At 38.0% G+C, this 13,299-nt stretch overlaps 1 protein-coding gene across 1 annotated transcript; it reads left to right on the forward strand.

Annotated features, from left to right (window-relative positions):
* Window positions 1–1,202: 1,202 nt before the first annotated feature.
* On the forward strand, window positions 1,203–2,108 carry LOC143584611 (uncharacterized). Its single transcript, XM_077066626.1, has one exon. The coding sequence runs from the start codon at window positions 1,203–1,205 to the stop codon at window positions 2,106–2,108; it is 906 nt and encodes a 301-aa protein (XP_076922741.1).
* Window positions 2,109–13,299: the final 11,191 nt, after the last annotated feature.

Here is a 13,299-nt window from a genome sequence, read left to right on the forward strand (position 1 = left end):
CGACCACAAGAGTCTCCAACATATCTACGATCAGAAGGAGCTGAACATGCGACAACGTCGTTGGGTCGAGCTGCTTAAGGATTATGATTGTGCCATCAAGTACCACCCTGGCAAGGCCAATGTAGTGGCCGACGCGCTCAGCAGAAAAGAAACAGATAAACCCAGGCGAGTGCGAGCATTGCAGCTCACGATTCATGCCAACTTACCCGATCAAATTCGCGAGGCGCAACTCGAAGCTTTGAAAGATGATAATCTTCCATCGGAACTCATGCGGGGCATGAACAAGCAACTTGAAACCAGATCGGACGTGGTCCGATATTTTGAGAACCAGATTTGGGTTCCACGGTTCGGAGAGTTGAGAACTCTGGTGATGGACGAAGCCCACAAGTCCCGATATTCTATCCACCCTGGCTCAGATAAAATGTATCATGATTTAAAGGCACTTTACTGGTGGCCGAACATGAAAGCCGACATTGCCACCTACGTGAGCAAATGCTTGACTTGTGCCTGAAGGCGTCATCTTGCGTGACTTATTGTCAAAGCTAAAGCAAATGGCGGTGTCTATGAAGGTTCTTGAAGCAATATCAAAGATCGGAGTGACTGTTAGCGGACTTTGTCATCATTCATCCAAAGATGTTAGGCATACAGCAAGAAGCCTCGTCCGTGCATGGAGACTTATTGTTGATGACTGGATGGCTGCATTTTGTAATGGTACATAGTTAACATGAATATCCATCTACAAAATTATAGTTTAGATTTTTTTTTTCACTATTTACGTAACTATTATTTTTGTTTTTGATTTTAGGGATAAAAATATTATCTTGCGTAAAACTACCTCACTTACTATATTTATTAAAGGTAATTTATTGAAGAAAATTGCAACATAATGTATTGGTATCTTTTGTCGAGTATAACAATCATTATTGAGTGAACCGACTAATAATTAACGAGTAACTAAACAAGATTGTGATATCATTTAAATTTAAAATAACTTAATTTAGGAAATGATTATACCGTTTAATTTCTTATCTCCACTCCGAGATTATAGCAACTTGTAAGTTGTAAGCTAACTCTTGAGTTTCCATAATTATATATATGCATCTCCACACCCCGTCACAACGTAAAGCAACAAATTACAAATAGCTAATGCTACTTTTTCATTCTCCTCAATTTAAAATTCTTGAAATCATATCGATCGACAAATGGGTTCGGAGTTTATTAGGGTTAAGGTCGTTCTTGATTGCATTCAAGAAACACAAGAAGAGACAAGAACGATCGCCGAGGTTTCAAGAATCAAAGCCGACATTCTTGATAGTGGGTTTAATGTGTCTGAAGGCGTCATCTTGCGTGACTTATTGTCAAAGCTAAAGCAAATGGCGGTGTCTATGAAGGTTCTTGAAGCAATATCAAAGATCGGAGTGACTGTTAGCGGACTTTGTCATCATTCATCCAAAGATGTTAGGCATACAGCAAGAAGCCTCGTCCGTGCATGGAGACTTATTGTTGATGACTGGATGGCTGCTAATGATAATAATAATAATATCATGCCAGCTGCTTGTCCACAAGAACCGGTGGTGCCAAGAAAGATTGGTCCACCGATCATCGAGAAACCAACGACCGTGCCAACGGACAAACAAGAAAGAGGAAAACCACCGGTAGCGGTGCCAAGAAAGACTAATGATATTACTACTGATCAAAAACCAAAGCGTGCCGTTGATTTAATAAAGAGGCAGATTAACAGGAGACGATTAGGGACGGTTGTGTTGGAGAAAGAAGTCAAGATTAACAAACCATTAACAGTTGTGGAAAAAGATCATAGGAGTACTACTGTTGAAACCAGGAAGATGCAAAATCCCACAAAATCTGTTGTTGGTCCGTTGAAGAGTAATTTGGACAAGGAATTAAGTGTTGAAGATCGGAAACTTGAAGCCGCAAAAAGAAAGATGCACGAATGTTATGAGGAACTAGAAAACAGCAAGAGACAACGAAGAGTGCGGGTGATCGAGATGCATGACATGATGAGGTTGGGCTTGGCTCCTAAGTACGAAGGCAGCAACAGGAGGTTTGGCAATAAGAACATGAGTCGTGGTGTTGGCTTAGTAAGATGATCACGATCATATAATGTTTATGATGTTTATCATGTCTACAGCTTAGACCATTATTAATTGGTAGCGACTTTTGTTTGTGATTCTTTCAAATGTAATATTTCTATTGAAATCAAATGGGTGTTAACAATTAATGTGGTGTGACTTATAATCTGATTAATGGGAATGAACACTTGATTAGTTTTGAAAGCATTTAATCACTTATTACTATAGAATTTTTATGTTTATTTTAGAGCATTTAGTTAACTGGTTATTAGGTCAACGAACGGATGATGCATAAATATGATATTAATATTAGATTTGTTACATTAATTCAGATGGGTTTAAAACTTGATCGATTTAATACTTGTCATGTTTATTGATACTAAATAAAGTTGAGTTGTATAAAAGAAAAAAGCTAACAATTTTTTAATCTGGGAATTGGCTTGATAAACTTTTGGGTTCACTGTATTTTCAGAATTATTAATTAATTTAAATCTAGATGATTATGAGAATGTAAGAGACATAAACAAAAAGAAATGGATTTAAATAGAAAGTGATACATGGATCAATACGGGATAGTTCAAGATTTGCACTTCCAAGATGATGTCAGATGCCACTCGGTGGATACTCTAAAAGTTATAAAATAATATGTTATACAAGTCAATGATGACGTCAGCGACTTCTTGCTTGCTTCTCCAGCCACTAAAATGTGCCGTCTGGTAATAATAATGTGTGCCTGCGTGTGTAATTGAGAGTGTGATTGTTGTTTAATTAAAAGAATTATTGAACAATTTTGATAATATGAACGTCGATTGGTCGATTTAGGTAAGAAATTGGATTGAATTAGCGAAACCTGGAGTTTTCGATTGGAGATTTGTGTGAGTTTTTGCAGTGATGTCGCAGTTGTTTTGTTCAATAATTCGTCAAGTTAGTTCGTATGTAGGGCGCTGTTTTATAAAGATTTGATTTTTCCACCGTTTTATAACTTTATTTGATTTCATAGTCCACTAACAGAGATGACGTCGATGTAGGGACAGTGTGACATGTATTCATGTCTCGGTCTCATGATACTTGATTGTAAAATTATGTCTCATAGTTAGTCGTATATGCAGCATGATTGAACTCAAGTGGGTAACTGAAGGCAACGAAAACTCGGCTTTCTTAGACTGTATAAAAGACAAATAAATAAAAAGAAAATGATTTCATTTTTCATTGGGTTTGCATCACAAGAAACCAAATTGAAATATTGATTAAGTTACTAGCCTTTTGGGTTATGAACTAATGTAGTTAAGGAATACATGGGTTTAGCTATTTGTTTAATCTACTATTTTATAACTTTATTGAGCTCATAGCCCAGTAGCCCACTAAGAGAAATAGGAGACCATAGTAGATATTGAAGTGACATGTGTATTAGTTAGAAACTCTTCATTTGAGAGTAGTTGAAACATAACACACGGTTATGTCATACATAAACTTACATAGAGTAGTTGAAAGATTCGTAAGTTCTTATTACAATTTACAAATGGTTACAAAACAAACATACATAGATTTTTAATATGCATACATGGCTTCATTTTAAAATTTACCACTGATGCATATGTTCTTGGCATAGCATTGCTATTTTGCTACCAAACGTAGACTGCCATTGTTCTTTAACGAAGTATGCATAGCTCTATTACCAAAAACTCGTTGAAGCCTTTTTTGCAGTTTGATGACGGAGCTATCAGTGTTTAAAAAGAAAGTGTATGAGCCCGTTATCTTGCAGTTGTTACACGTTTGTTTTCTTGATGTGTTAGGTGTTTGTTGAAAATCAATTGCAGTTAGCACGCGATATGTTTTAAGTGTTGCATCTGTTGACGACAAATCTTGTGTCATTTCTTAAGGTCGTTTGCAGCTGGCACTATTGTCCTTGTGTTGCAATGATCTCTTCTAAGATGACTCTTGTGTCTATGTAGCCCCGTTTCTTAACCATTTATTCACAGGTTGTTTCGAGCATGTCTGTCTTGGCTTCATTACAGAAGACTGCTTTGGTGGTTGTGTCTTTGACTGCGATGATGATGTTTACACTTTACACAATACCTACAGTTACAGATTACATACAATGTTATATAAACGATAAACAACGTAATATGTGTGTTAAATGATGAGTAATGATATGTGGTGTAATATTATTGCGTGACCATAGTGAAATTGTAGACCCCTTATGACTTAGAAAGTCAAAAGTGCATAAAAGTCTATAACACCACTGCCCTTACCATAGTAAAGTTGTATAGTAGTTTTGATTTAAAAAGTCAAAACTGCACATACATAAAGAGGTATTTTAGTTCGGCAATGTTAAAATTTAGCGTTCAGTCTTTGTTGCTGTAACACCCCGACCAAAGGCGGCGGAACATGCCAGGGTGAAACGGATTGCTCAAAAACACAAGACACTATTAAAGTGACAATATTTAATCAACTCATTAATTTCATTCAATCACCAAAATAACACATATTGTTCATATAAATAAACATCAAAATATAAAAGATAGATATTGTTCATTCTTCTAATAACCTAGCTTTATCAAATAGAATGACGTCTTCGAACTCCAACTCAAGTAATAATCAAACCTGTAACAATGCATAAAATAACATTTGTCAACACGTATGTTGGTGAGCAATTTCATAGTTTTGAGTATATATAATATGAGCGAAATCCACAAACGTATATGAGACTATAAACAAAAGCATCAATCATGGTAGATAAAACATATATAAATGAGGTCCTTTCTAATCGGTAACAACCGACATACTTGGATAATGAGGCCCTATTCTACTAGCACAAGGCTAAGTAGTTAGGGGAGCGTATGATCATACTTAATGAGGCTTCAACAACAACATAAAATAAACACTCGCGCACGTAAAGCATATGAGACATATAACACACAATAGAGCAAGTATTCTAGTATCATACACCATAAATTTGTGGTTTGAGAAATGAGTATAATAAATCATTTTTGTTTGAATAAGTATGCATGTTACCCCCAAAAAATAAAAGTGAAAACGGGGGATGAAATGTACTCACGTTAACTAAGTAACTTGAAAGATTGATTCGTGAATAATCGGAGATCGGGTTACGAGCAAGACCTAGATTAAATGGGTCTTAAGTTAGTAAGTAGTCTTGGAAGGGTTTAAAGTAAAGTATGACAAGTAAAGTAAATAAATGAAGTTTATGGTTTAAAAATGTAAATATTTGAGGAAATTAAAGACATGTTCTAAAATGTAATTTTACTCGAAACCGGGTCTTGGTATTTCATTCATAATTATTACTCAACCTATGTTAAGTAACTTATGTGGGCTATAATGCACTAACGCAAGACCCTTTGGGTATATGAACACCAAAACAAGGTTTTAATCGAGTGTTCGAATTTGTTAACTTGGGTCTAGATAATTAACTAAACTCAAAGTTAACTTTCCAAAATGTCTTGAGATAACTCAATAAAATCGAAAGACTTAACCAAGTATATAGTTCTATTATGAAGAACCTTAACGTCCGTTAAGTGAGTATTTGGTTTCACCGGTCTAAGCTTGTTATAAGATCAAGTTGGATTCCGACACACCAAGTAAGTTGATAAAATACTTAAAATTAGTTTAAAATACATTCTTGAAGAAAAGATGAGTTTCGATGTCCAAAAACACACTTGTGTGTCTTAGGCAAGTGAACCCGGTTTAGTTCGGTTTTGGTTTGGTCCTTGACTCGGAATGATACCGAGGATGGTTGCCACATACCCAAATACCATAGAACTATCAAAATGGTTTTAGAAGTTAAAAGGTTCAAATCTTTCATAAACATGTTTATTAAACTATTTAAAACAAAAGCTAGTATACAAGAGTTCGGTCTTGATTCGGTTCTAGTCTCGGGATAAGGCCGAGACTAGTGACTTCATACCCAACACCATGGAACTCTTTAAACATAAATTAAAACTAAACTACTTACAATATAAACAAGTGCATTAAAGGAAAATAGTATAAACAAGACTAGCAAACAAGAGTTTGGTCTTGGTTCGGTCTTGATTCGGGTCTAATCTCGGGATAAAACCGAGACTAGTGACTTCATAACCAATACCATGAAACTCTTTAAACATGAATTAGAAAGCTAAACTACTTACAATATAAACAAGACTAGTAAAGCATTAAAGGAAAATAGTATAAACAAGAACTACAAAGAGTTCTCCATTAAGCCTTGCCTTGTAGCATATCACCTCCCGAAGAAGATGAAAGTCGAAGGAAACAAGGGGTGCATATTATATATATGTTGTACCACAAGATATGAATAATTAAGTAACAAAACAAAAATTAAAGAAGGTTGTTGTTTGATTATTATGAACCTTGAAGGTTTGAGATGTTGTTCCTAGTTTGAGAGAGAAAGAAGATGAATGAGCAAGAAGAAATGAAGGGGATGGGTTTGTATATATAGGGAAGTAGTCAAAGTTGTTTTCCATGGTTTATATCAATACTTGCAAGTTTTTTAAAAAAAACGTTTAAACAAGTCAAATAATACAAACAAGTAGCAAAATCCAAAAAGTAAGAGATGATTATGAAACATAAAAACCCATTATTTTATATTATCAAAAGATTCGGTTTACAAATCGGGTCGGGTTTTGATACAAATACAAATACAAAAAGGACCGAAAATGACGAATGTTACAGTCTTCCCTACTTTAGGAAATTTCGTCCCGAAATTAAGATGAATCTGTAATAAACAAATGCGGGTACTTTTCCTTCATCTCGTCTTCTCGTTCCCAAGTGAATTCAGCGCCACGCCGTGATTCCCAACGGACGTTAACTAAACGGATGCCGCTACGTTTGGTTCGTTTCTCATTGCGATCCACGATTTCAACGGGTTTTTCGATCATTTGCAAGGTTTCATCGATACGCACTTCGTCGAGAGGTATATGGAGATTACCTTCGGCTAAGCACTTTTTGAGGTTTGAGACATGAAAGGTTGGATGAACACCGGAGAGTTCTTGCGGTAAATCGAGCTTATAAGCCACTTTTCCAATCCTTTCGAGGATTTTGAATGAGCCTACAAAACGGGTGCTAGTTTTCCTTTCTTTCCAAAACGGACTACCCCCTTCCAAGAGGATACTTTGAGAAGGACAAAGTCGCCAACATTAAACTCGAGAGGTTTTCGCCGTATGTCGGCATAGCTCTTTTGGCAACTTCTAGCAGCAAGGAGATTTTTGCGGATTTGATCGATACGATCGGTAGTGTCTTGAACCATCTCGGGACCGGTGATTTGGGCTTCACCAATCTCGTTCCAACAAATCGGAGAACGACACTTGTGACCATAAAGAGCTTGGAAATGAGCCATCTCAATGCTAGAATGATAGCTATTATTGTATGAGAATTCAATAAGCGGGAGATGAGAATCCCAATTTCCACCAAAATCAAGAACACAAGATCGAAGCATATCCTCGAGAGTTTGGAATGTACGTTCGGATTGGCCATCGATTTGAGGATGGTAAGAGGTGCTAAGATCGAGACGAGTGCCCAAAGCTTCTTGAAGCGATTTCCAAAAACGGGATGTGAAACGAGCATCACGATCAGAAATTATGGTCAAAGGAATACCGTGGAGGCATACAATATCTCGAACATAGATTTGAGCGAGTTGTTCAACAGAGTACTTCTCGCGGATCAGGATGAAGTGAGCCGATTTGGTTAATCGATCAACAATGACCCAAATGCTATCATTTTGCTTTTGAGTGGGTGGCAATTTGGTGATAAAGTCCATAGCGATGCCTTCCCATTTCCAAACAGGGATAGGAGGTTGCTCGAGTAACCCAAAAGGTTTTTGATGTTCGGCTTTAACCTTGAAGCAAGTAAGACATTTTCAGACATAAAGTGCTACGTCCTTTTTCATACCCGACCACCAATAAATAGATCGAAGATCGTAGTACATTTTATCCGCACCGGGATGTACGAAATATCGCGACATATGAGCTTCGTCGAGAATGAAATTACGAAGTTCATCACGATTGGGAACCCATAAACGATCGAGGAAATAAAGCAAGCCATCGAGTTTGGTTTCAAGTTGAATTTCGGCTCCACGTGACATTTCATAATACATATTTCCTTCATCAATGGAGGCGCATTGGGCTCGATAGATGCGGTCTTGGAGATCGGTTTGGATGATGATGCTATGAAGCAGAACGGATTTGACATTAACTTTACGACTAAGGGCATCGGCTACAACATTCGCTTTACCGGGGTGGTAGCGAATTTCGCAATCGTAATCACTAAGTAATTCGGCCCATCGACGTTTTCTCATGTTGAGATCTTTTTGGTCAAAGATGTGTTGTAGACTTTTGTGATCGGTGAATACAACACATTTTGTGCCATAAAAATAATGTCTCCAGATTTTGAGAGCGAAAACGACGGCACCAAGTTCGAGATCATGAGTCGTATAATTCTTTTCTTGATCCTTGAGTTGCCTTGATGCATATGCGATAACTTGACCTCGTTGCATGAGAACGCAACCGAGACCTTGGTTGGATGCATCGTAAAATACCACAAAGTCATCGTTTCCATCGGGAAGGGTTAGAACGGGAGCGTTGCAAAGCATATGCTTTAGAGTTTGGAAAAGCTTCTTCTTAATTCGGTCCCCATACATAAGACTCTCCTTTATGAGTTAGAGCGGTGAGGGGTAACGCGATTTTAGAGAAGTTTAGAATGAATCGCTGATAATACCCGGCCAAACCAAGGAAGGATCGGATTTCCATGGGTGTGGATGGAGTCTTCCAATCCTTTACAGCCTCGATTTTGGCGAGATCGACATGGACACCTTTATCGTTGACGACATGACCCAAAAATCGAACCTCTCTTAACCAAAATTCACATTTGGAGAACTTGGCATAAAGTTGTTCTTTTCTTAGGAGATCGATAATGGAACGTAAGTGATGCTCATGTTCGGCTCAGGTTTTGGAGAAGATAAGAATGTCATCGATAAAAACAATTACGAATTTGTCCAAGAATGGTTTGCAAACACGGTTCATGAGATCCATGAATACCATAACCAAGAATTCGTAATGTCCATACCGAGTACGAAAAGCGGTTTTAGGAATGTCGTCTTCATGAACACACAATTGATGATAACCCGATCGAAGATCGATTTTGGAAAAGCAAGTTGCGCCTTGGAGTTGATCGAAGAGGTCGTCGATACGGGGAAAAGGGTAACGATTTTTAATGGTGAGTTTATTGAGTTCACGGTAATCGATACACATGAGAAACGAGCCATCTTTCTTTTTCACGAAGAGGACGGGAGCGCCCCAAGGAAAAGAGCTTGGACGGATAAAGCCCTTATCGGAGAGTTCTTGAAGTTGGTTCGATAACTCTTGCAATTCCGAAGGAGCTAAACGGTAAGGAGCCTTGGCTACGGGAGTCGCGCCGGGCACAAGGTCGATTCGAAATTCAACAGGACGAACGGGTGGAAGACCAGAGACGTCTTCGGGAAAAACGCCAGGAAATTCACAAACAACGGGAATGTCTTGGATTTTCTTTTCTTTTGGATCTTTCACCACCGCTTGGGCTAGGAATGGAACGTACTTTTGGCGCAAGTACTTACGAGATTGAGAGCAAGACATGAGGTTGAGTTTCTTAGGGATCGTTTTGCCAAAGACTTTGAGAATTTTGCCAATGACGAGCGGGATACGAATGAACTTGTCATAACAAACGACTTCGGCACAGTGCAAAGATAACCAATCCATACCTACTATGATGTCAAAACTTCCCATTTGCATCGAGATGAGGTCGATCGAGAACTCGTGCTTGCAAAGAGTGATGTTGGTGCATGATGTCAGTAGTTCAGTATCTAGTGTTTCGTATGTGTCTGTAATCGAGTTAGATTGTTTGATTTAGGTTTAGATATTGTGTCACACAAGTTCGCCTAGGATGTAGGCGAACTTGTGGACAAGCGAAGTTAGGACAACTTCGCTTAACATGTTAGGCGAAGTTGTCGAGGTGTATTTAACCTCAACTTACGGCTTGTTTTGCAAGAGGATTCCAAAACGTGTATTTGTGATTGAAGATCACGTGTTGAAGAGTTGCAATACAACGTGTCTTATTAGTATTGTAACGTGTGTTTGTATTTGGTTTTAACGTGTTATACATCTTACGCTCGTATCGTGTTACGTAGGGATTCCGCACCTACGTACTACGAGATACTCCTGTGTAGATCCGGCTGGGAACCTACAATTGGTATCAAAGCATTTGCTCGTGATTGTGTGGTTCGGGATTATCACACGAGTGTTAAGATCGTTCCGTTCGACTATTCGCGGAACGAGTTTACGTTGAAATACCTAGTTTTTGTGTCTTGCCCATATCCCACCATCAAATATAACCCATTAAACCTTCGCATACCTCGCAATACGTCAAATTAAAACCTGCAAAAACCTTGTGTTCATCAGGCGAAGTTGCCGTCACTGTTCGTAGGGTTTAAGCAAAGTTATAAGGTTAAGCGAAGTTATAGACCAAGCGAAGTTATAGACCAAGCGAAGTTATAGATCAAGCGAAGTTATAGGAAGCAAGCGAAGTTAAGCTCAAGCGAAGTTAAGCTCAACTTCGCCATCTGATTACTGTTTTAAATTAAATACTTTTTCTTTGTATTACGAGTTGTGTTTCGTTTAACGATGACTTCAATAAACATTACGGAACTGGTAAAAATGGAGGTTGAAGCCAGTTCAGCAACTAAGCTCCAAAAATGCTTAAGGGTACCGATTTCGTTGCTTGGAAAGATCGGTTTGAACAGTATGTTAAATATCAAGATGCTAAGATGTGGGTGTGCATACAAGACGGATACATTCCACCAACATCCCTGTTTGAAAGTCGTGATCAAATTAAGAAGTACAGCAAAATGGAAGAAGAGGAAAAGAAAATGTATGAGGCAGAGAGTAAAGCTCATGCAGCAATAACCATGGCTCTTCCACAAGAGATTCTTCATACCTTCAAGAAATACAAAACCGCTAGAGAGCTATGGGAAGCACTAGAAAATCGATATGAAGGTAATGTGGGGATACGTGCTTCCAAGACTAAGCTACTAAAAACCCAATTCTCGGTGTTCAAATATTTGAAAAATGAATCACTTGATGATATCATCAAAAGATATAATCACCTAATGACCGAACTTAGCAATTACTCAATTGACTACAAAGAAGAAGAGATTGTAGAGAAACTTCTTGATGCTCTTCCACCGAAATAGGAAATGTACACGGTTTTGATGAGAGAAGATAAAGAGTTTACCAACATTGATTTGGAAACAGCAGTCAATAAATTACGAAATTTTGAACTTAACATGGTTCGGAAGGAGACACCAACTGATTAGGTTCAGGATCCGGGAATGTATGGTGCGAAAGTCTCTTCAAGTTCAAGTTCAAAATCAGAATCGTCTGTCTATTACTCAAAGGGAGAATCAAACTCCAACTCAACTCGAGATGGTCATGTGATTCTTAATATGGATGGCGACGTATGTTTCGTAGCTGGAGGTAGTAGTTCTTTAAAACCTCAAGCAACAACTGGTAATTTCTCATCAAATGTTCCAACCAACAACTACTCACAGATGCCCATGAGTGTTAAATCAGCTGAACAGCAGTTTGCTCTCTATGCATCCTTCATTGCATCTTATGAGAACTATATCAAAGGTAAAATAGTCGACCCTGCAACTTTGGATGAAGACTATGATCAGATCGATGCTGATGATTTAGAAGAGATGGATTTGCAGTGGCAAATGGCTATGATAGTAAGAAGGGTTAAGAGATTCATGAAGAAAACGGGTAGAAAGTTCGTTGGAGAAAGACCCGGGTTTGACAATTCAAAGGTTAGATGTTACAACTGTCAACAAAATGGTCACTTTGCCAAGGAATGTACAAATGAAAGAGTCGAACGCAGTCAGAACAGTCCTGCACAACAGAATGGGGGGGTAGTGAGAATAGAGCTATGGTATCTAGACAGAATGGTGGATACAACTGGAATCTGCAAGTTGAGGAAGTGTTCGAACATGCTAATTTGGTAAACATCGAAACTGGAGGGAGCGAGAGAGAGACGGGAGAAAACCAAGCATATATGGCAGAAATGAACGATCAGCTCTCTGAGGTAAGTTCTGAACTTCATTGTATGCAATGTGAGAATCTGTCTGAACAATTGAAAACTGTAACTGATCAGTTTGTTAGTTTGGACGCACAATTTAAAACGTTAAAGAAGATCACCACTACACTAAAACTAGAGAAAACAGTTACTCGGTAAAAATAAAAGCTAGTGAAAAAGATATCAGAAGTCTTAAAGCCAGTCTAGCTGATAAAATTCAAGTAATTGATCTTAGTTATGAAGTGTTAGAAGAAAAAACCAAACTAATTGCTGAAAGAGATAAACAGATAGCTGATTACCAGGTAAAAGTGGTGGAACTAAACAGAAAAATTGAACAATTTAGAAATTCCTCAGCAATGCTTGATCACATCATAAGTGTTCAACGTTCTCCAGTTAACAAAGGGGGAATTGGATTTTCTGAAGTTCCACCACCGTATAACAATAACTATACTTATAATCCTAGTAATCAGAAATCTGCTGATGTTGAGATTAGTCAGACGGTTCCAGTCAAAATTTCAACTAAAGAACCTGAAGTTGATAAGAGCGAAACAAGTAAGCCAATTCCTAAGGTTAAGATTGCTGTTCCTAGCTCTGTCTCATCAAATTCGGACAACTTATCCGAATCGGGTGAGATAAAAGAAGAGGTAGTGTTACTGAAACGAGGGGAGGAGTATAAGCCAAACGAAAAGAATTCTTCCATAAATTCGTTTGTCCCACCATATGTTAGACAAACGGGTAGTAATGCAACATCAACATCTGAAACAACTGTTGAGACGAAAGTTGAACACAGAAGCTGTTTCAGATGCAATCAAGTTGTACACCTTATTGCCGACTGTCCTCTAAATCAGAGAAAATTTAGAGGTATGAGTCCTCCGAAAACTGAGTATAAAACGAATGGTAATTATTATGCTAGTAAGAATACGTACACACCAAAGTTCAGACATTGGACTAATCCAAGATTTTAAAGAAATCGATCTCAGTTTTTCCCAGTTAACAACCAAACCAACAATAATAATTCAGTTAATTCACTAAGGTTTGGATGGCCTCATAGTCAATCCTCAAGAAGGTTTCCTTTCAGACCTTACAGGAATCATCCTCA

The sequence above is a fragment of the Bidens hawaiensis genome, unplaced genomic scaffold (assembly GCF_021521415.1).
Source record: "Bidens hawaiensis isolate Kalapana, Puna unplaced genomic scaffold, B.hawaiensis_p1.1 tig00033206_1, whole genome shotgun sequence".
In the NCBI taxonomy this organism is placed as follows: Eukaryota; Viridiplantae; Streptophyta; class Magnoliopsida; order Asterales; family Asteraceae; genus Bidens; species Bidens hawaiensis.

Coding starts and splice junctions, on each gene's coding strand:
- LOC143584611 (XM_077066626.1), top strand. CDS start 1,203: ATGGGTTCGGAGTTTATTAGGGTTAAGGTCGTTCTTGATTGCATTCAA.